At 41.6% G+C, this 23,377-nt stretch overlaps 1 protein-coding gene and 1 long non-coding RNA gene across 3 annotated transcripts in view; one reads left to right on the top strand and one right to left on the bottom strand.

Moving 5' to 3' along the window:
* The window catches only part of LOC112224188 (vesicle transport through interaction with t-SNAREs homolog 1A), a gene marked incomplete at its 3' end in the record, with an annotated part of 61,407 nt that extends 43,897 nt beyond the window's left edge, over positions 1-17,510 (bottom strand). The window contains 3 exon segments of the mRNA XM_024387592.2: positions 8,842-8,952; positions 9,894-9,952; positions 17,308-17,510. Coding sequence (XP_024243360.2) covers positions 8,842-8,952; positions 9,894-9,952; positions 17,308-17,401 — 264 coding nt within the window.
* A 395-nt stretch (positions 17,511-17,905) lies between these two features.
* LOC112224190 lies at positions 17,906-23,070 on the top strand. Of its 2 annotated transcripts, none has more exons than XR_002949435.2 (7): positions 17,906-17,961; positions 19,492-19,642; positions 19,747-19,913; positions 20,078-20,292; positions 20,477-20,630; positions 20,817-20,918; positions 22,562-23,070. It is a non-coding gene; the product is annotated as an uncharacterized LOC112224190 (long non-coding RNA). The 2 variants fall into 2 exon arrangements; XR_002949434.2 differs by having other exon boundaries at positions 20,211-20,292.
* Positions 23,071-23,377: the final 307 nt, after the last annotated feature.

A 23,377-nucleotide genomic window follows, 5' to 3' on the forward strand; every position in this document is an offset into this window, starting at 1 on the left:
ACTTGTCGTGCGGTTTCAAAAAAGAACAGTCTATGACTTGGGTGGCTGGAGTCTGAACATTTTTAAGGCCTTCCTCTGACACCGCCTGGTATAGAGGTCCTTGATGATTGGGAGCTCGGCCCCAGTGATGTACTGGGCCGTACGCACTACCTTCTATAGCACCTTGCGGTCAAATGCCAAGCAGTTGCCATACCAAGCGGTGATGCAGCCAGTCAGGATGCTCTCAATGGTGCAGCTATAGAACCTTTTGAGGGTCTGAGGGTGCATGTCAAATCTTTTCAGCCTCCTGAGGGAGAAGAGGTGTTGTCATGCCCTCTTCACAACTGTCTTGGTGTGTGGAACATGATAATTCCTTACTGATGTGGAACTTGACGCTCTAGACCCGCTCCACTACAGCCCTGTCGATGTGGACGGGTGCGCTCTCGGTTGGTGTTAACTGCAGTCCATGATCAGTTCCTTTGTCTTGGTTTGGAACTGAAGTAAAAGAAACCTATAGCTTATGTCTCCTTGTACAAGATATCAGAGTAGAGCCCTGGGTAACTTCAGGCAGACCTGATTCTGTCCAATCACACCAAATCGAGATGTCCTGAAATACGCTCACTGATACACAATGGACAGTACAGACCTTTACAGAATATACAAAAGGGCCCAAGATGCTCACTGCATAGGTACGGAATTCAATAGTTTCCCTAACATAGAACACATTTTCATTGAATTATTAATATTTCCACTTGAAGGTCATTAATAGTCACTTAAGAGACGGTGAAATATGAAAAAAAAGGCTGTTACACAGATGGGATCGGTGCAGAAGAAGGCTTTTTATTCCATTCATCTGACTGTATCAGGTGATTCAATTGTTCATTATTTCAAGGCTGGTTGACTCCGTAAAAGCTTCAGAAATACATGAATTATCTCCCTGGATAGAGACTTAAAGCCATTCAGCCTAAAAAAAAAATATGTAAAAAGTGTTTGTCACGCTCGACCAGTGCCATAAACTGGACGAGAAAACGAGATTGTCTTGCCTCCTCAATGTAAAATCCACCGTGAAGGGACTGTTGAACTTATGGATGGTTCAAACTCTGCAGAGCAGCACAAACATCAAAAGATTAGTGAACATTGAAAAGAAAATCTCTTCATTTCCTCACAAAAACAGGTGAAGTATTATGATGCTTAATTAATACACTTTCTAGTATGAAAAATGTGTGATTCATTCTGTAATTGACAATTGTTAACAGCGGTTGTTCAACCAAGGTCAACTTTACAAATGGATATTTTGTAAACCAAAGAGATTTAATGACTTTTACGACACCTACCATTTGAACCAGAATCCTTCCATTTCACTACTGTAATATTACTTACACATTTTACACAAATTAGGAAAATGTAAGCGGCCAAGGTCAGGAAATAGCATTTTTCAAAGTTTGGACTGACAATTTCATAAGGGGTGAAATACACTCGCACACATCCACGAACAAACACACAGTTCTGTCCGAAGTACTTCTAAGGATAAGGCCTGCAAGTCAACAAACTATTCTCGACTTCCATCTCCCAAGTTTCACAGAAGAGACAAGGTCAGAGGCAACCACAGTGATAAGAAGCTCGTTTAGCAGGTCTCCATATATCTAGGAAAAACATCAGTATCACCTCAACCAGATAATTCAACGAGGGCCGAATTCCTTGAGCAACATCGCCATCTGGTGTCAGCAAAAAGGGAAGACAGCTCCTCTAGTAAGTTCTAGTTGGACACTATGGCACACTGAAATCTCAAAAAAGGTCTAAAATCTACATTCTCAATGTATATTCTCAAACCTAAAGTCTTGTAAATGTGGCACTCAAGCATTGTCAAGCTTGCTATTGGTCCGCTTATAGGCTACCCACTGAGGCATTTTAGATCATAGCCACTTTAAGGGAAAACACTATGCTCAACATTCAAATATCTACGGTTTATAAATGTATTATGCCCATCTCTCAGTTGTGACCTACAGTCCATGCAGTCTGAGCTCAGCCAAAATAGATGTCGAGTGCATTTAGAGGGACTCAGATGTCTGTGGACATAGCCTCCCGATGGTGGAAAAAAACTTTGGCGGTACCTTTGAAGATGGAGGGTCTGTTTACCCAATAGGTTTCATTAAATTAAGCCTCCATTAGGCCTCTCTTCTGCTTGATCAAAGGCATCGCTAAGAGGCATGGCATTCTGTTTTCCCCGACTTAAACGCATCTCCTCTATCAAACAGTTTTTTTCTCCTTAGGTTTTTTTGTCTGTGTGGGGGGGGTGTTGGTTGTGCCAGCATCCCCTTTGGCTGATGCAAGGCCCATCTGCAGGGGTCCTCTGGCTTTTAAGACCCCTTGTCTCTCTATTAACAAAATGAAGCTGTCAACCAGCAAACAAATTGCAAATGCACCTCCGGGATGTCCGTCTGATAACATGTGCTCTTTTTTTTTTCATCCGTCTGGAAAAATGGCCAGGTTATTGAGGTCAGGCTTTCCCCAGTCTGGCATAAAAGAACGGGGCTCAATCTGGCACGCTGGTGGCGTGAACACTTCAAACCGCAGGCGAATGAGAGGATGAGAGAGGGGGGTTAAGGGGGAAGACACCCTAGGGAGCCAGTAGTGGGAGAAGAGGTTGAGGCCTTTATTTCCAGGGGAAGCACAACAAAGACTGCTTTTTTTATGAAAAAGAGAGGAGATGGCCTTTTTTCGCAGGCTGGCACCCTTTAGAGCTGGGTGTCCTGTGCTTATCTGAAGTGGGAGCACCAGCTTTGGGAGAACTCATCAGCTTTAGCGGGAACTAGAAATGGAGCCTGAGTGAAAGTGAGATATCCTGCTACAAATGCACCCCCCCCCCAAAAAAACCTAACTTTTAGAGCAGATTGTTTTATCAACAGAACAGGGTTTCAAACAGGCTGGGGAGGACAGCTCAACAATAGTAAGTGCACAAAGTTGAAAAGCAATACTAAAAATGGGTTTGATCTAGTTTATCCACAATTATTAAAAACAGCACATAAATGACACAATGTTGCGCTGGGTGTAAGGCCACCCTTAAATCGGACTCCACTGTCAAACCAACGTTTACTTTTACTGTAGTATTGTTGTTTCACACACATCTTTTTTTTGTGAGAAGGGTATGTGACTAGGCCTATATATTTTTTGTGAGAAGGGTATGTGACTAGGCCTATATATTTTTTGTGAGAAGGGTATGTGACTAGGCCTATATATTTTTTGTGAGAAGGGTATGTGACTAAGAACAATTTGGAATCCACTGACCTAGACTTACTCTCTTCTCCTTCACACTTAACGTATGAGAATGTTGGCTATAAAAAGGTGACAAAAAAGGGGTCTCCTCGCATCTAATAGCACGCGCTCAAAAGAGCATAACAGACAACAAAAAACTGTGAGGAATGCGAATTAGCCGTAATATCCGACACAGCAGGTGCTAATTGCTTGATAATTAACCACGGCTAGTGTCGAGAGAGAAGCTAAAGATTATTCATCAGCCAATTAAAATGCCCACGGCGAGGAAAGCGAGCCCTCTCAAAAGACTGGATATCTCTTCTGTGATCTGAGAGCGACCAGACTTTCAGAAGCAGAGCAACAGATCACTAGCACCTGATATTTCTCAGTTTTGCGTGCTTGTTTGTTTAATACTTCGGATCGTGTTTGGTAGGTGCTTTTACCAAGAAGCAATTGATATCGCATACACCTCCTGTTCAGTTTCACATTAGAAATCCACCTCTTGGAAAATGAAAGGCTAAATATCCTCACAAGTATGAAGGGGAACGATCCGGACAGAAGTTGCACAGTTAAATGAAACCACAAGGAAGCTGAGGGCGTTCGGAAGAACCGTACACAAACCAACACAATCCCCAAATGTAAACCTGGGGATCTTAACCTTGATTTAGGGGGCCAAGAGGGCACCCTCATACAATACTTGCATCTAATGGGAGTAATGTCAGAAAGTAAAACAGGGAGCCTAAAATACGAGTTAAAGTTAAAAAACACTTGGCTCCTCATTAAAGGTTTCATATGCGTCGGGTGGGGTTCGAGACGGACAGGTTGCGGTTTATGAATTACTAACCAAGGCCATGTTCTGTAGCATCGACACAAGCCTGCTCTCTACGGATGATACTTGGGCTTTCAAAAACAGAGAGAGCGGAGAAAATAAAATAAAAAGATCCACAGTGGACACGCCACTGGCCTTCAGTTTCAGTCCGAGTGTGGTGTTCGTGAACGAGTGCGCGTGTGTCTGTTTGAGAAAGTGTGAGCGTTTGTGAGAAGGTGCAAGTATGCTCACAACTTGGCCTGTTTATAATGAATGTGCAAGTTCCTGAATTCACTTCCTGTACACACACACACACACACACAAACAAACAAACAAACAAACACACACACACACTATAAACTTCAATTAAATGTCTCAAATAGCCACCTGTCCCTTTTGATAGCCGGGCACATTTGAGCAAATAAACACCTGTTTCAAACAAACAACGGGTCTGAATGAACTGGTTAACGAGTGATCTTCAGTGAATACTGTAAAGATTGCGCAGAAGAAGACAAAGGAGAGCAACATCATTTCCTTGGATGAGACGTTGTGGTTTGACATGGTCGGCTCAAGTACCAACAAGATCTCATGGTCTCACTTTAGCATTCAACGTTTGTCTGGAGGGAAATTAGGCTAGGGCGGTATATATTCATCCCTAAAGCCAACACCTCATTTGGCCGCCTTTCGTTCCAGTACTCTGCTGCCTGTGACTGGAACGAATTGCAAAAATCGCTGAAGTTGGAGACTTATCTCCCTCACCAACTTCAAACATCTGCTATCTGAGCAGCTAACCGATCGCTGCAGCTGTACATAGTCTATTGGTAAACAGCCCACCCATTTTCACCTACCTCATCCCCATACTGTTTTTATTTATTTACTTTTCTGCTCTTTTGCACACCAATATCTCTACCTGTACATGTCCATCTGATCATTTATCACTCCAGTGTTAATCTGCAAAATTGTAATTATTCGCCTACCTCCTCATGCCTTTTGCACACAATGTATATAGACTCCCCTTTTTTTTCTACTGTGTTATTGACTTGTTAATTGTTTACTCCATGTGTAACTCTGTGTTGTCTGTTCACACTGCTATGCTTTATCTTGGCCAGGTCGCAGTTGCAAATGAGAACTTGTTCTCAACTAGCCTACCTGGTTAAATAAAAGGTGAAATAAAAAAATAAAAAATAAAAATACCAGGTCATTTGGAGAAAAAAATACAGTCAATATGTTCAAAACTCTTTCTTTTAAGTTTTTCAACAAATTTTCATATTTTTTGCCACTTAAATGAATGCCTGCAGTCAACTTGAGCAAAACATTAGAAGAGAAAGCAGATTGCGTACTTAAATTCACCAGTGACAATATTTTAAATTGAGCAAAAATAGAAAACGCAACATGCAACAATTTCAAAGATTTTACTGAGTGAGTTACAGTTCATATACGGAAATCAGTCAATTGCAATTAATTAATTAGGCCCTAATCAATGGATTTCACATGACACATTTCAGATATGCATCTGTTGGTCACATATATATTTATATTTTTTTATAGTAGAAATGTGGAAAAGAAAACCAGTCAGTATCTGGTGATCACCATGCTGCACAACATCTCCTTCACCTAGAGTTGATCAGGCTTTTGATTGTGGCGTGTGGCATGTTGTCCCACTTCCCTTCAATGGTTGTGCAAAGTTGCTGGATATTGGCGGGAACTGGAACATGCTGCCGATCCAGAGCATCCCAAATATGCTCAATGGGTGACATGGCTGGTGAGTATGCAGGCCATGGAAGAACTGGGACATTTTCAGAGTCCAGGAATTGTGTACAGATCCTTGTGACATGGTACCATGCATTATCATGCTGAAATATGAAGTGATGGTGGTGGATTAATGGCACGACAATGGGCCTCAGTATCTCCGTGAATTCAAATTGGCATCAATAAAAATGCAAATTGTGTTTGTTGTCCTTAGCTTATGCCTTCCCATACCATAACTCCACCGCCACCATGGGGCACTCTGAAACCGGGTTTCAGCCGTGAAGAGCAACCTTCTCCAGTGTGCCAGTGGACATCGAAGGTGAGCATTTGCCCACTGAAGCCGAAATGCAGTCAGATCAACACCCTGGTGAGGACGACAAGCACACAGATGAGCTTCCCTGAGACTGTTTCTGACAGTTTGTACAGAAATTCTTCAGTTGTGCAAACCCACAGTTTCATCAGCTCTCTGGGTGGCTGGTCTCAGACAATCCCGCAGATGAAGAAACCAGATGTAGTGGTCCTAGGATGGCATGGTTACGCAGTTGGACGTACTACAATATTCTCGAAAACAACGTTGGAGGCGGCTTATAGTAGAGAAATGACCATTCAATTATCTGGCAACAGCTCTGTGGGACATTCCTGCAGTCAGCATGCCAATTGAATGCTTCCTCAAAACTAGACATCTGTGGCATTGTGTTGTGGGACAAAACTGCACATTTTAGAGTGGCCTTCTATTGTCCCCAGCACAATGTGCACTTGTGTCATGATCATGCTGTTTAGTCAGCTTCTTAATATGCTACACCCGTCAGGTGGATGGTTTGTCTTGGCATAGGAGAAATGCTTACGAACAGGGATATAAACACATTTGTGCACAAAATTTGAGAGAAATAAGCTTTCTGGTATCATTTATTTCAGCACATGAAACATTGGAACAACACTTTACATGCATTTATATTTTTGCTCAGTGTACATTATGAAGCTTATCGTAGTTTCCCAGAACAGTTGAAACAGTCACGTGTTTATTTCTAAAAAGCATAATGGTAGAAAGCCGGAGCTTGTGAGTCCAGCTGTGCATTTGGTTTAACTTGCTAGTTAACTAGGTAAGTGGTTGAATTAATAAGGAGATGGGGCATCATGATGATGATGATAGGTTTCTGACATATTTGAAAAGTCAAAGTGCTTTGGATGAGTTCTGTACAGCTGCCATCTTGATTTCCTTGCGTTCATTTTTTCTCCTCTCCGTTCTTGCCTGTCTGCTCCTCACCCCTATTCTCTGAGCAGAGCAAGCAGGAACATTGCCCTAGCGACTCCACACAGACGCAGCATGTACACATGCTGCTTCAGAGCCAGTTCTCTTCCTCCTTCAGACAGGCATGCGTCAAAACTGTTCATTTGCACGTCTCTCGTCCAAACTCACCAAAAATGACATTTCGGTAGCCACTACCTATATTTGTAATTTCATTTGCGCTCGTTAGCATATTTAGCTAGCAGATTATATTGAAACTCGCTATTAGTTTGTGCAACGTCGAACACAGTCTATCTGCAACTGAGAGGGGGGTACAAGGCACAAGGAGGCGCAACAAGTGAGAGAATGGTGCTGAAGCGAATGATAGGCAACCTAATCTTTTTTTTTTTTTTTTTACCTTTATTTAACCAGGTAGACTAGTTGAGAACAAGTTCTCATTTACAACTGCGACCTGGCCAAGATAAAGCAAAGCAGTGCGACACAGTTACACATGGAATAAACAAACATACAGTCAATAATACATTAGAGAAAGTCTATATATAGTGTGTGCAAATGAGGTAGGATAAGTGGGGGGGGTCAGGCAATAAATAGGCCAATATGGCGAAATTATTGCAGTATGGAAAATTAAACACGGGGGTGATAGATGTGCAGAAGATGAGTGCGCAAGTATCGGTACTGGGGTGAGTCTTTGCAAGTCTGATCCGTGATGGATTTGTTATCATAAATGTTTATACTGGTCATTATAAACAGTGTAGTATATTGAACATTTTATTGAGTAAAAGCTGTGTACATTAAGGAAATAGACGCCTGGCTTAAATAGAATCCTGTCTGTAATATACGCTGGTTGTGTTCATTGATTGAAGCAAATAAAAACCTGGGATATTATTTGAAGTTTTATGGGTACATGTAACAATTCGTCAAATTTCTGCCCTGCTATAGCTGCCCCGGTCAACTGTAAGTGCCATTATTGTGAAGTGGAAACGTCTAGGAGTAACAATGGCTCAGCCGCGAAGTGGTAGGCCACACAAGCTCACAGAATGGGACCTCCGAGTGCTGAAGGACCTAGTGCATAAAAATAGTCTGTCCTTGGTTGAAACACTCACGACCGAGTTCAAACTGCTTCTGGAAGCAATATCAGCACAATAACTGTTAGTCGGGAGCTTCATCAAATGGGTGTCCATAGGCGAGCAGCCTCACACAAGCCTAAGATCACCATGCGCAATGTCATTCTAGACGATTCTCTGCTTCCAACTTTGTGGCAACAGTTTGGGCAAGGCCCTTTCATGTTTCAGCGTGACAATGCCCCTGTGCACAAAGCGAGGTCCATAAAGAAATGGTTTGTCGAGATCGGTGTGGAAGAACTTGACTGGCATGCACAGAGCCCTGACCTCACCCCCATCGAACACTTTTGGGATGAATTGGAATGTCGACTGCGAGCCAGGCCTAATCGCCCAACATTAGTGCCCAACCTCACTAATGCTCTTGTGGCTGAATGAAAACAAGTCCCCACAGCAATATTCAAACATCTAGTGGAAATCCTTCACAGAAGAGTGGAGGCTGTTATAGCAGCAAAAGGGGGGACCAACTCTATATTAATGCCCATGATTTCAGAATGTAAGGTGTCCACATACCTTTGGTCATGTAGTGCATCACTAACCCTATTCTACAGCTGGAGGGAAGACTAAACATGTATGTTGGGATTTGCGTTATGGATACCACAGGGCATTATGCACTCGTATAGACTGTGTGTGTATGCGTAGCTATATACCAAGATGAATGAGGTATTACAGTAAGGTGGGGTACTCACAAAGTCTTTCTCCAGCTTCTCCATCTCCCCCTTGTAGCTCTTCAGTCTGCTCTGGTACATGCCTCTGCTCTGGATGGGGATCTCACGCACCTCCAGATCCATCTGCTCCATCTAGGTCCAGCAATCTACTATTTATTTCACCATTTAAATGAATAAAACAGACATTATATTGGCTAAAATGGCTACAACAACATAGATGTAAACTGTGTAATTATTCTGGAAATATGTCAAAACAAAATGTACAATACGAGACTTGTTAAACTGAACTTACCACACACTATACTGTTGAGTATGTATATGTTTAGTATGTAGTGACTACACTGTGAATTAAATGAGTGTTGAAATGAATTTATATTTACGCACACACACACACACACACACACACACACACAGTAATGAAATTATACCAAAAATAGTGTTGCACAAGAGTCTTTTGATCAACATCAAGAGATTCTGAAGATTTAAACTAAAATCAACGCCTGTAAAACATCTTAACATGAGGTACTTCAGCAGCCTTAACTTTAATCTGTTTCAGAATTGATTCGTTGAAACATTGACTGCTCCTCTTCGTGTCATTCATCAATGATGAAAAAAGTTATGACAGAAAGGCAGTTTGGCAAATAAATATGATACAATCCATTTGAAACCCCTTCATTTTAAATAGAGAGTACATTAGGAGGTACACAGAGACAAGACTTTTTGAGGTGAATTTGGAGAAGCCTAATCAAGATGACATAATAACACAACTACGTCTAGCATTTACACGTTAGTTCACTTGCTTCATATTTTTAAACATGACGTGAAGACTCCTTCCAAATAACTGCTTGAAATGTGTCACCGGTATGTCACTTAAAAGCGAATTATCATTAATGTGATCGCGCCATTATCACGCTGAGCAGCCATCCGCCACGTGAAGTGCTTGTGTGTCAAGTCACCGTTAGGATTACACAGGTGTCATTGTCTGCGTTCGCCAGTGAAATTGTCTCGTTCCCTTTTCCAAATTCATTATTTAGAAAATGGGAAGAGCGGAAAATTACTGATCAAAGACGTACCAATTCTCTGACTTCTTCAAGCTGTTTGTCGACATTTAGAACCAGCTGTGTCTTCTCCTCTGAAAGGGAAACAGTAGCAACATATTGATCAGTCGACAGAGGAGCAGTTCTTTATGACAACCAAACTCCCACGCAACGGGGGGAGAGATAACAACACACACCAGAATACATTTGAAGATATATTTACACATTCTCTCCACACGCCGATCCACATTAGATGTCTCTTGTTTATCCACGTGTAAAAGGCCTTTGTTGGCTTTTATAGAGGAGCAACGAGACACCTCTTGCCAACTCAAAAAAGAAAAGGAGGTGTCAGCTTTACTAGGTTGCCAAATTTTCTAACTTCGAGTCCCACTAAGAATTACTCAAATGAATTACTAAAATGCTCCATGCTCACCTGGTGGCATCTATTGCACATCATTACTTGAAGCTCATTTGGCCTCAAGAGTTTAATGTGGAACCTTGTAAATTATTGTGTGATCTCAAAATTCTGGCTGAACTAATTCTGTTGTGTAGCAAATAGAGATGGGCATTAGACATAATTTCTATGTTCGAGTACATGCTACATAAAATAATTTTGATGACTCGCATGTTAGTGTGAAGACAGAAAAAGTTTGCTGAATGCTTTCGGTTTTTTCCAATTACTGGTTCTGATACACAACTGAAAACTAAATATTTCCACTGCGTTTGACAAACTCCACAAACAAAATCTTAGTGTTTCACATTCGGTCAGTGCTTGTAAAATGTAACCTGCTCAATAGTTGCATTTGTACATTTCGAGCAATCTAATACAAATCTTGAATCGAGAACTCACGCCCATCCACAAAAACAGCAGTTAAATATTCCTAATATTCCCATTCCGGACATATATTTGCTTTATCAAAAGTAAACTGATACTTTGATGGCCCAGAGTTGAAAACAACATCTAAGAAGTCAAGGATCATTATAAAGACCCGGGCCTGCTGTGGTAACAAAGTTTGTTAAATAGGCTAGACCTAAGTTGGCCATATTTTCAATAATTGAAAAGTGGAGCCCAGACTTCCAAAGAACTTCCAGCTCAAAAGCAATCCACAAGGCTAGCCTATCAGTGATGGAACATAATAGTGTGAAAACCAAGTGAAGATCAAAAAAAATGTTTGCCCTATGGGTCTGCACTGCCCTTTGCCAGTCATCAAATCCATTTTTAAAACCTATGTACAACCTCACAGCCTACACAAGTAAACAGCCAGAGGCGATTCTCCACAAGATAAGGTATAGACCGCGCCAGGCACTGTACATGGCAAAGAGGAGCCTGAAATATACATGGCAATTTACTATGAGTACCGCAGACCGACGGGCGGACGAGTAGTTTTGGAAAATGCAGCAGCAAAGCAAAAAAAAGTTGGAGCTCGGAGAGCCTCTTCATCTCTGCTCAATATTTAATCGCTAGTGACTGACAGGCCTTCAGCTTTCCATAAACACTCTTAAGGGAGGAGAAAAAAAAACAAGAAAAAAAAAAACATTTATGTTTAATGGAACTAGACCTTGCATTACATTGTATTGTATTCTTATTCAAAACTCAATCCCAAGTTTTTCCAGACGGAAACGAAGCAAAACAAAAACACATCATCCATTTGATTCTCGCGTGAATGCTGAAGGCATGGCCAAGACACCGTCAAGGACGTTTCTAGGCATGCCACAACCATTATCAGTAATTGTACATATGTGACATCCAGCAGCGGCAACAAAAGGTCTTTGTCAAAACTATTGTCGACATATGAAACGGAGGGCTGTCAGCCAATGGGCACAATTCAGGCACTCGAGGGGGAGAAAAAGAAATGAGAAATGGTCTTTGTGAGTAGGAATGGAATTGAAATTCAAGTGCAAACTGTTCTGGTAGGAGAAGAGGACACAGAACAATTACCACTGGGAATGATGGGCTTCCGCCTTTGTTCGTATTTGTAGAGGCTTATTTTAACACGCGCCACATAGGGTGGTGGGAAACATGGCGACATTACACTGTGAAAGATGCATTGTTTCTGCCAAGAAGCCAATTCAAAACATTGACCATTCAAATCAGATGGAAATTCCCATCAGCTAGAGCATAGCAAAATAAACAAGCAATAGACCTTCGAAAAATATGAGCTAAGGAAAGGAAAACGTTCAGTGGGTGAACCTGTGCCCCATGAATAAGTAGACAGTCTTTGGTTTGCAAATAAAGTGTTCACTTAACAATTAGACCAGAACAGGTACATTTACAGTCATGGTACACGATTTTAGGCTCTCAAGTCTCTGTATTGGTTTCAGTTAGTTAGCCTAGAGGGAATTCCAAAAAAAGGTGAAAAAACAGGGACTGTGACAGAAAAGTTTGCAATATAAGTAGATTGCACATTTTTTGCCACATGCTTCGTTAACATGTGTAAACAAACAATCAGATGCTTACAGGCCCTTTCCAAAGTCCACCTGTGTGCAATGTAACTATTTATGTGACTTCTGAAGGTAATTTGTTGCACCAGATCTTATTTAGGGGCTTCATAGCAAAGGGAGTGAATACATATGCACGCATCACTTTTCCATAGTTATTTAAAGTAATTTTTTTTTTCTTCACCAATTTGGATTATTTTCTTTATGTCCATAACATAAAATGTATTTAAATTACAGGTTGTAATGGAACAAAATAGGAAAAATGCCAAGGGGGTGAATACTTTTGGAAGGCACTGTATATTATCCATGTCCTTGTTCCGCCACGACTCCTAGAAACATAGAATATAAAAGTTCTTCAGGTCCCGTTGACAGGATAGTCTGGAACGGAGCTTGTCCAGTTTGTTCATTAGGAACTATGTTCGCTAACAGAACAGGAGGTACAGGCAGTTTATTTGCTCACAAACGTAGTCTTGTCAGGATGCCAGCGCGGCTGCCTCTCTTGCACCGTCGCTTCCTCTCCGAGTACATGGGATTAGGGTCAGGCCCGGAGTAAGCAGAACTTCCAGAGCAATTATGTCAAAGAAATTGTCCGTAAAGCTCCGAGACAAGATTGTGTTGAGGCACAGATCTGGCCCCCTGGTCAAACTGAGCAATCGGGGAGAAGGGCCTTGGTCAGGGAGGTGAACAAGAACTCCTGACAGAGCTCCAGATTTCCTCTGTGGAGGCGGGAGAACCTTCCAGAAAGACAACCATCTCTACAGCACTTCACCAATTATGACTTTATGGTAGAGTGGCCAGACGGACACAAAGTTCATAGAGATCTTTGATGAAGTCCTGAGCGCTCTGGAGCAGGTTCTCAGACTGGGGCAAAGGTTCACCTTCCAACAGGACAACAACCCTAAGCACACAGCCAAGACAACGCAAGAGTGGCTTCGGGACAAGTCTCAATGTCCTTGAGAGGCCTAGCCAGAGCCCAGTCTAGAACCCAATCGACGCCCCTGGGGCGGCAGGGTAGCCTAGTGGTTAGAGCGTTGGACTAGTAACCGGAAGGTTGCAAGTTCAAACCCCCAAGCTGACAAGGTACAAATCTGTCATTCTGCCCCTGAACAGGCAGTTAACCCACTGTTCCTAGGCCGTCATTGAAAATAAGAATTTGTTCTTAACTGACTTGCCTAGTTAAATAAAGGTAAAATAAAAAATCTGGAGAGACCTGAAAATATCTGTGCAGCAACGCTCCCCATCCAACCTAATAGAGCTTGAGAGGATCTGCAGAGAATAATGGGAGAAACTCCCCAAATACAGGCGCACCAAGCTTGTAACGTCATATCCAAAAAGACTTGAGGCTGTAATCGCTGCCAAAGGTGCTTCAAAAGTACTGAGTAAAGGGTCTGAAAACATGTGAATTTTATATTTCAGTTATTTTTTAATACATTTTCAAAAATGTCTAAAAACCCGTTTTTGCTTTGTCATTATGGGGCGTGTAGATTGATGAAGGGAAAATGTTTCAGAATAACACTAATGTAACAAAAAGTTAAGGGGTCTGAATAGTTTCCGAATGCACCGTACGTACAAAAGATCAGAATTAAAAAAAATAGCTGCTATCCACTGCAGCGCCATCTTTACTCATGCATCATGGATCATGGATGGTCATGGATCTTTGGATGTTCACCCCGGTCATCGTAATAAGCATTCGATTAGCAAAGAAAAACTTCTCTGCTGACTGCATGTGCTGCCATTGAAATAGAATGAATAGAATGGGCGTCCCCATTAAAGTCAATGACGGCATAATGGGTGGACTGGCAGAAATTGAGTGTACCTATAACAGGGTTACCAGATAACTCTAAAATTTCCTGTCCAATAACCCCTTAAAACCCATCCACAAGGCCTGAAAAAATGTAGCACAGCAAGAGAGGAGTTGCCACATGAGAGAGAAGAATGTAGCTAGCTAGTTCTGTTAGTTCATTGTACAACTCCGATCGATTGCTGGTGACAGTGAAAAAGTTATTCTTTCAATGCATTTTTTTTGCAAAAGGTGGGTAAAACTGTTGGTGTTTATCCTCTAAGGGAATTTTAATGTTTGTGCTTTTCTTCCAACTAATTTCTGTGTTCTATTCATGTGCTGTTCTATAAACCAATTTCTGTGTTCATGCAAGAGGCTGACTGTACAATTCCTCACTGTCAGTAGCTGCAATTTGGCAGTACGCCCAGACCTTGTTTTGAGAACGAACAAAAGATCTCAGTTTCAACGTCTCAGCTTAGAGAGAAGAAGCCTCGTGAGGTATTGGTCTGTCACATGAATGAAACAAAACAGTAATATTTCACCAATTATGCTAAATCACTCAAATATAACTAGTCTGTGTATAGCTGTATATAAGACAACTACTGGGACTGCCCAGGGAGAGCTCCTGATTGACATGTGTACTATGGTGAATTGAGTTGGTTGGAATCTCTCCCAACGCAATGACAATAAACAATGATTCATTTAAGATTGACTTCGAGTGTCCCTATGTAAGAACCTCCACTACACCATTGCTTGTCAAGACTTTCCCAAGTTCTGCCACTGCTCTCCTCTCACTCACTCAGCTACGCTCTCTCAACAAACACACACACGCCCCTCCCTTATCAGTGGGATTAGTGAAATTAATAGGTTTTTTTTGTTGCCATGGTGGCCGCGGTGATATTTAGAAGTATCCCAATACTCTGCAACCAATCAATTTTCACACGTGGCATTATTTTCAAAGTAGCCACATTTTGCAGGAAAACCACAGACATGTCAAAGCCCATTCTGTGTGCTTCTGCTACATTGGGGGGACCGGGGAGGGGGGGCTCGTTTGCTTGTTTCAGCAAAGGAGCAAACCACTTTAATCACATTGTTGAGAGTACACATTCGGGCAGAAACGGACTCAACCGCATGAATGACAGGCCGTCCCGTCTTCAGTCAGCTGTTTGTACCACACCCAAAAAATAAAATACAACTTTTTGGGGAAAACTTTTCAACAGTTATTTTATTTTCATGGCGGTCTTCATCCAAACTATCGGTTACCCAGTTATACGGTAATTGTGCCACCCCTAGCATTGATACCAAATGTCCTCTTCTTAGACCCATTCCCCTTCAGTTGAGTCGCCCTCACTTTTCTTGTAAGGAAAGTTGCCCATCACTGGCAGAGGGACAAGCAGTCTAGCAAGGTGTACATGGACCTTGGAATAATTAGTCATCCTCTGAAGAATAGTCTAATCAGCTATCTGCAACAGAAGTAAGACAATTGCACAAGGAGAGTTAAGCTAGGCCAGGCCTATATCATGTTTATCTGTTTAGCTACAGTGAGCATTCACAATTTGGGCTCATAATAAAGAACTGCAGCAGGTCATCTGATGCAGCCCTCTATCAAACCCCTTCTTGGTCAAATAGCCCTTACACAGCCTGGAGGTGTGTTGGGCCATTGTCCTGTCAAAAAACAAATGATAGTGGACCTATGCGCAAACCAGATGGGATGGTGTATCAGATGGTGTAGCAGAATGCGGTGGTAGCCATGCTGGTTGAGTGTGCCTTGAATTCAAAATAAATCACTGGCAGTGTCACCACCAATGCACCCCCACACCATCAGACCTCCTCAAATGTGTTTATTTAACTAGGCAAGTCAGTTAAGAATAAATTTGTATTTACAATGATGGCCTACTTGGTACTGCAGTGACACCTCTTGCACTGAGATGCAGTGTCCTAGACTACTGCGCCACTCGGGAGCCCAAAATTCTTCACGGTGGGAACTACACATACAGAGATAATCTGTTCACTTACTCTGCGTCTCACAAAAAAACATGGCGGTTGGAACCAAAAATCTCAATTTTGTACTCAGACCAAAGGACAGATTTCCACCGGTCTAAATGTCCATTGCTCGGGTTTCTTGGCCCAAACAAGTCTCTTATTATTGGTGTCCTTTAGTAGTCGTTTCTTCACAGCAATTCAACCATGAAGGCTTGATTCTCACAGTCTCCTCTGAACAGCTGATGTTGAGATTGGAACTCTGAAGCATTTATTTGGGCTGAAATTTCTAAGGATGGTAACTAATGAACTTATCCTCTTATCCTTATCCTCTAAAAAGGGTCTTCCTTTCCTGTGCGGTCCTCATGAGAGCCAATTTCATCATAGCACTGATGGTTTTTGCAACTGCACTTTCAAAGTTCTTGAAATGTTCCACATTGACTGACCTTCATGTCTTAAAGTAATGATGGACTTTTGTTTCTCTTTGCTTTATTTGAGCTGTAGTTGCCCTAATATGAACTTTGTATTTTACCAAATAGGGCTATCTTCTGTATACCAACACCACCTTGTCACAACCTAAATGATTGTCTCAAATGCATTCAGGAAAGAAATTCCACAAATTAACAACCACACCTGTTAATTGAAAAACATTCCTGGTGACAACATCATGAAGCTGGTTGAGAGAATGCCAAGAGTGTGAAAAGCTGTCAAGGCAAAGGGTGGCTACTTTGAATAATCTCAAATATATTTTGATTTGTTTAACACTATTGTGGTTACTAAATGTGTTATTTCATAGTTAGTGGGTATTCACTATTATTCTAAAATGTAGAAAATAGTAAAAATAAAGAAAAAACCTGGAATGAGTAGGTGTGTCCAAACTTTTGACTGGTACTGTAGGTCCTGACCATTCAGATGCTGTTTAACAACGTAGTTGTTAAAGTTTAGATATGTTCCTGAAGGGAGATTTAATCCTGGTGCAATGTCCATAGGTTGTCCTGCTTTTAGGATTGGCAGTTACTAGGATAGTTAGCAAGCTAGTTGGATAGGTAACGGCCTTATTTCACTAACACAAAGTGAATATAATGACATTTGCGTAAAATACGTGTCATGTGAAACTAACTAGCTAGCTGCAATATTCATTTGTTGACATTATAGCAAAGATATTTATAACTAAACCCTGTCTGAGATGACAGCTTGAACGCTAGCTAGCTACTATAGTCAAACCAGTAAATAGAGCTTAACGTGACTTACTTCCACCTAATTTGGGAATCCTTCCAATTTTGTTTGTTATTTCTGCTGTCAGGGTTCCAAAGTCCTGTTCGTAGGCTTCAAAGTCTGAAGACATTTTGAAGTTTGAGTGTGAAAGAGGTGTCTACTTGGCTGAAAGTTCGCTGAAGATGAAGCAAAACAACGCTTTCTGCGAATGCGAGCCGTCACTTCCGTGTTGGGTTACAACACATTTTACCCGGTAAGAAAACAGCAACTGTTAATTAATTGGTTCTTTCAATGTGAACTGTCGAAACTTTCACTCTGCGGGGATAGAAAAAAAACATACTCGTATTTAGAAATGAAAGACATCGTATTAGCTACAGTTGATGAATTAAACATTTATTTACAGCTTTATCACATTGAAATAGAAGAAAACATTTGTTTTTAGAGGACATAGCACATTTTTAAAGAATGTTGCTACAATTTTAAATAGACATACACATATATAATCTTTACTAATCCCACATTTTGTTTAAAAATTTAAAAAGATGTTACACATTATCCATACCTACCCAAATAATGTCCTATTCCAATAAGCAACACCAGAGGGAGCTGTGCGTCTTGTGAAATACCACGTCCCCTCAATTTTGCAACGTCATCTCCCTGCGACTTGTATCTGCAACCACCACGAACGATGTAAAGTTGCCTTTTTAAGCTACTTCAATCATTTATTTAACGAATATATATTATGTTGTTGTTATAGGGAACACAGTTTGACTCGTGTATATTTCACCTATCTGTGTTGAATTAGCTAAATAGAATGTAGCTAGCTAAAACTAGCTGTATGGGCAGGTCAGCATTGAAAAACACGTCTTGAGATATGAAGACATCAAATTAGTGTAAATTAGTTGGCTAACATTTTTTGGTAAACTTTCCAAATGTCGATTTAATAAAATACGCTAGACGGGGTGGGATCTTTTTGTGTCGGTAAAATTAATTTGGCGACAAATGTAGGGGACACGCTTTTATGCGCAAATATTGATGTAATAACTTTTATATCGAAGTAAACTTGTATCTCGATGACATGCTGTGCGGTCCTCCCACGGCATTAGTTTTTTTTCTGCCGGGGGAGATTATGTGCATTAGCACAAATAACCACATCTGTAATTTAATTCCCGTCCGAATTGACAATGTCAGTCATTTTAGAGGCAAGTGTGCTGTTTAGCTCACAGCTGCAGGCATTTAGGATTTATTCTACTACGATCGCTAAAATAATGATTATGATCACACTTCCTCAATTCAAATATTATGGCGACACCATACCAAAGATGGTTTAAAATTTTGGGAGCCAAGATCGAGTTATAAGTGTAGCCTGGACATCTTCAGGCATAAAATAAACACATCCAGTCCGCCGTTATAACGGTCAATTTATTTAGGAAAGAAGAATTGTCACAGGGGGTAGTTTGGGGGGGGAACGAATTTCGTTCAAATCACCTCACAAAATATGGATATTCTAATAATTACATAACCAACTTTCTCTCTGTAGGTTGTTATTGATGCTCCTTGACAATAAATATTGAGGATCTTGTTCTGGTGACATGCTCATCTTTGCTTGGCTGCTGTTGACAAATAATCGTATCATGTAGGCCAGGGATCTCCAACTCGGTTCCTGGAGAGAGCTAACCTGTAATTTTTCGCTCCAACCCCATTTGTAACTCACCTGTTTCACCTTATCAACCAGTTACCAGATCATTTGTATTTGTCAAACTGCAGCCAAGCATCGATGATCATGTCAGCAGAATAAGACCCTCAATATTTATTGGAAAGGAGCATCAGCTTGCACTTTCACCATCCTCTGAAATTCATCATAATTTATGTAATCTGAAGCCTAGTAAACTGCATGCTTTCTCTGACTAGATGTAGTGGGAGGACCACACAGCATGTCATCTCGTGACTTCAAGTTTACTTCAATGTGATGGTTATATCAATATTTGTGCATAAAAGCGTTTCCACCTACATTTCTCACATAATTCAATTTACCAACACAAAAAGAGCCCACTGGTATAGCGTAATTTGTTTTGTCGACATTTGGAAAGTTTACTGAAATCTGTTTCCATTAGGCCTGTCTTGACATTTTTTATCCAATGTACTTCACTCACATAAAAAGGTTGGATGTAAGCCTGGTTGGTGTTAGTGACAAATCATTATTCTACTATCAATCTACAGGGCGCTTTCTCCAGTCCAGAGAAAGGAGCATATGAAAGACGAGGCCAAAGAGCGAGTGAAGGGAGAAATAGGGTCCCACAAAGGAAGAGGCTGACCGGGGCAGGGAGAAGGAGAAGGGACGCAAAGGACGTAGCTCCACTGGGAGCAGCAGGTTAGACACAATTTGAGTGACCGCTCCTTTCCCATCTCTCAGCCACAACGCACCTCTGCTGAATCAGATCTCAGCAGTCACTGCTTTCTGATCTGTCCCCACAGTAAGGCCCTCTCCCTGTCAGAACGTAACTCTCCAGTTCTTCCAGCGGCTCCAGTTCCTCCTCTGCCTCGAGCCGCTCCAGGTCTTCCAGCTCACGATCCTCCAGCTCCTCAGGGTCACCCAACCTCATTCGCCGCCACAACAACAACCACCAATGCTCACAGTCCAAGTATGTGTGACCCGTAATGCAGTGGTCTAGCCCTTAGTTAAAGTCCGTGCAGGCAAAATACTTTCAATTCACCTAATGGTTTAACATTCAAGAACATCATTAGTTGAATTCAGTATGTTAGTGCTGGGCTGTCAAAAAACCCTGCAAACTCCATACCTCTGCAGGACCAGGGGTCGGTGTACACTCCGGGAAAAACGAATCCAAAGACTGAAGGAGAGGGATCGTTGAGCTTGGAAGTGTGACCTTTTTTGGGGAGTGGAGGAATAAAGAGTAAGAGCTCTTCCATTTGTCCTGTAGATCCAAGGAGAGGCGTAGGAGGAGCCCCAGCCCCTGACCCACCAAGGTGTACCTGGGCGGCCTCACCAGAAACGTAATCAAGGTGAGTAAAGATGACTGCTCAGTCTCCAAGTGTATGTGCACATCAATGGTATTCAATATAGCCTATTTGAATGCATTTTTAGTGTCAAGCTGCAGACTGTGTGTTGAAGGCATTGGAGGTTTCTGGGAGTAGGGAGCAATATCTCTAGAGGTTGGGTTTTGACTAAAGTCTCTTCTCTTTTCAGGGACACATCCAGGAGATCTTCGGCACATATGGCAAGATCAAAATGATTGACATGCCTGTGGACAGGCTCCACCTACACCTGTCGAAAGGTTACACCTACATGGAGTTTGAGACGGTCGTTGAGGCCGAGAAGGGTCTCAAACACATGGATGGAGGTTGGTGGAGACCAATGGTTCTGAGTCTACATGCAGTTAGCATCTATAGTTTGAATGCATTGTAATACTACTCTGTTGGACTCTCTGTCCATAACCTATCCTCAGAGTTTTTACTTTACTCAAACTATTAGAACATCATCAAAAACAATCTGGTTTCCTCCATACTGTTATTTTTCACCTGTGCAGGTCAAATTGATGGACAGGAGATCATAGCCCCCGCCCCCTCACAGGATGCCTCCACAATCGAAGTAAACTGTGGTGACGCACCCCATCCCGCATAAGGAGAAGGTCAGTCTCCAATAGTGTTAATGTCTTTGCGTGTGTGGAGTTCTGTCAGTCACTAATGAGGTTTCGCAGTACATTTCTGTAATTACATACAGTACCAGTCAAAAGTTGACACACCTACTCATTAAAGGGTTTTTATTTATTTTTACTCATTTCTACATTGTAGAATAATAGTGAAGATGTTAAAACTATGAAATAACACATATGGAAACATGTAGTAACCAAAAAAAAAATGGTTAAACAAATCAGAATATATTTTAGATCCTTCAAAGTAGCCACCCTTTGCCTTGATGACAGCTTTGCACACTCTTGGCATTCTCTCAAACAGCTTCAACTGGAATGCTTTTCCAACAGTCTTGAAGGAGTTCCCACATTTGCTGAGCACTTGTTAGCTGCTTTTCCTTCACTCTGCGGTCCAACTCATCCCTAACCATCTCAATTGGGTTGAGGTCGAGTGATTGTGGAGGCCAGGTCATCTGATGCAGCACTCATCACTCTCCTTCTTGGTCAAATAGCCCTTACATAGCCTGGAGGTGTGTTGGGTCAATGTCCTGTTGAAAAACAAATTATAGTCCCACTATGTGCAAACCAGATAGGATGGCGTATCGCTGCACAATTCTAAATAAATCAGACCGTGTCACCAGCAAAGCACCTCTTCCATGCTTCATGGTAGGAACTACACATGCAGAGATCATCCGTTCACTTACTCTGCGTCTCACAATTACACGGAGTTTGGAACCAAAAACTCAGAAAACCAAAGGACAGATTTCCACCGGTCCAATGTCCATTGCTTGTGTTTCTTGGTCTCTTCTTATTGGTATCCATTAGTAGTGGTTTCTTTGCAGCAATTCTACCATGAAGGCCTGATTCACGTAGTCTCCTCTGAACAGTTGTTGAGATGTGTTTGTTACTTGAACTCTGAAGCATTTATTTGGCCTGCAATTTCTGAGGCTGGTAACTCTAATGAACTTATTCTGTGCAGCAGAGGTAACTCTGGGTCTTCCTTTCCTGTGGTGGTCCTCATGAGAGCCAGTTTCATCATAGCGCTTGATGGTTTTTGCGACTGCACTTGAAGAAACTTACAAAGTTCTTGAAATTTTCCACATTGACTGACCTTCATGTCTTAAAGTAATGATGGACTGTCATTTCTCTTTGCTTATTTGAGCTGTTCTTGCCATAATATGGTCTTGGGTCTTTTACCAAGTAGGGCTATATTCTGTATACCATCCCTACCTTGTCACAACTGATTAACTTTTAACAAGGCCCACCTGTTAATTGAAATAAATTCCAGGTGACTACCTCATGAAGCTGGTTAAGAGAATCCAAAGACTGTGCAAAGCTGTCATCAAGGCAAAGGGTGGCTACTTTGAAGGATCTAAAATATATTCTGATTTGTTTGTACAAATTTTGGGGGGTTATTTTTTTCCCCCTATTTACTATTGTAAGAAAATCCAGAGTCTTACATCTGTATCCTGTAATTAGATTGATATTTTTAATAGATTTTTTTTTCTCTTGTGCATCCCTGATTACAGAATGAATGGCAGTTGACCATGTATCCCCTCAAGTGTGAAGATAAAGACCATTTGTCATGCCCCTGGCAAATGTCTCCTGACCTTTTGTTTACATCCCCCTCTGTGCCTCTTAAGGTCTCGGTCACCACGGATACAATCTCCGGTTCGCCGCAGAACTCGCTTGCGCTCCCCCGGTTGCAGACGCCACAGCTCACGCGCCAGCTCGAACTCCTCCAGGTAGAGCTGCCTGGAACCCCTGACCTCACAGCTCCCCTCCTCCCTCATTTTCCATTTCTTCATAGGAAAATTTTGCATCGAAAGTTCTACCCAGCTTCCTATCCGTGTGTCCTTCCCTCTGATCACTGACCTCACAAGAAAAAACATGACTATTGAGACAGCCTTTCTCTCACCATAGTATATTTTTATTGGTCTGTAAGCATAATAATAGTTGCTAGGATCAATCTGAGGCAAGCTAGCACTGTCAAGAGGAGTGAAATGACCCCCCCCCAAGCCATTGTGATTTGTCCTAAAGAGCTAAATGGTGGTTGACAGAATTCTAATTTTTGTGGAACTTTTATAGTTTTATACATTGAGTGTTTTTTGTTTTCATATGCAACTATTAAAACTTTTTTAGTTTGAGTCCAGCTTGACATGTGCTGCCTGATTTTTATTTGTCTTGACAATAAAACGAATGAGTCTCGGAAACAATTTATGACTGGGTTTCCGTCAGACTCATTCACACCACCATACTACAACATTCCATAGTACCTTGAGTGGTTTGTAAGGCCCTTTGATGAAACGTAGTAAAGCATGTATTCAAAATGTTTCCTTACTCATAATGCATACTTATTCATAATGCGTAGGCTAGCTAAACTGGGGGACAATCTTTTGTATACCGTGTGGACACACAAGTTTGAAACATACCACTTTGAGAACGGAGAAGCCACCTCA

Source organism: Oncorhynchus tshawytscha, linkage group LG25 (genome assembly GCF_018296145.1).
Source record: "Oncorhynchus tshawytscha isolate Ot180627B linkage group LG25, Otsh_v2.0, whole genome shotgun sequence".
In the NCBI taxonomy this organism is placed as follows: domain Eukaryota; kingdom Metazoa; phylum Chordata; class Actinopteri; order Salmoniformes; family Salmonidae; genus Oncorhynchus; species Oncorhynchus tshawytscha.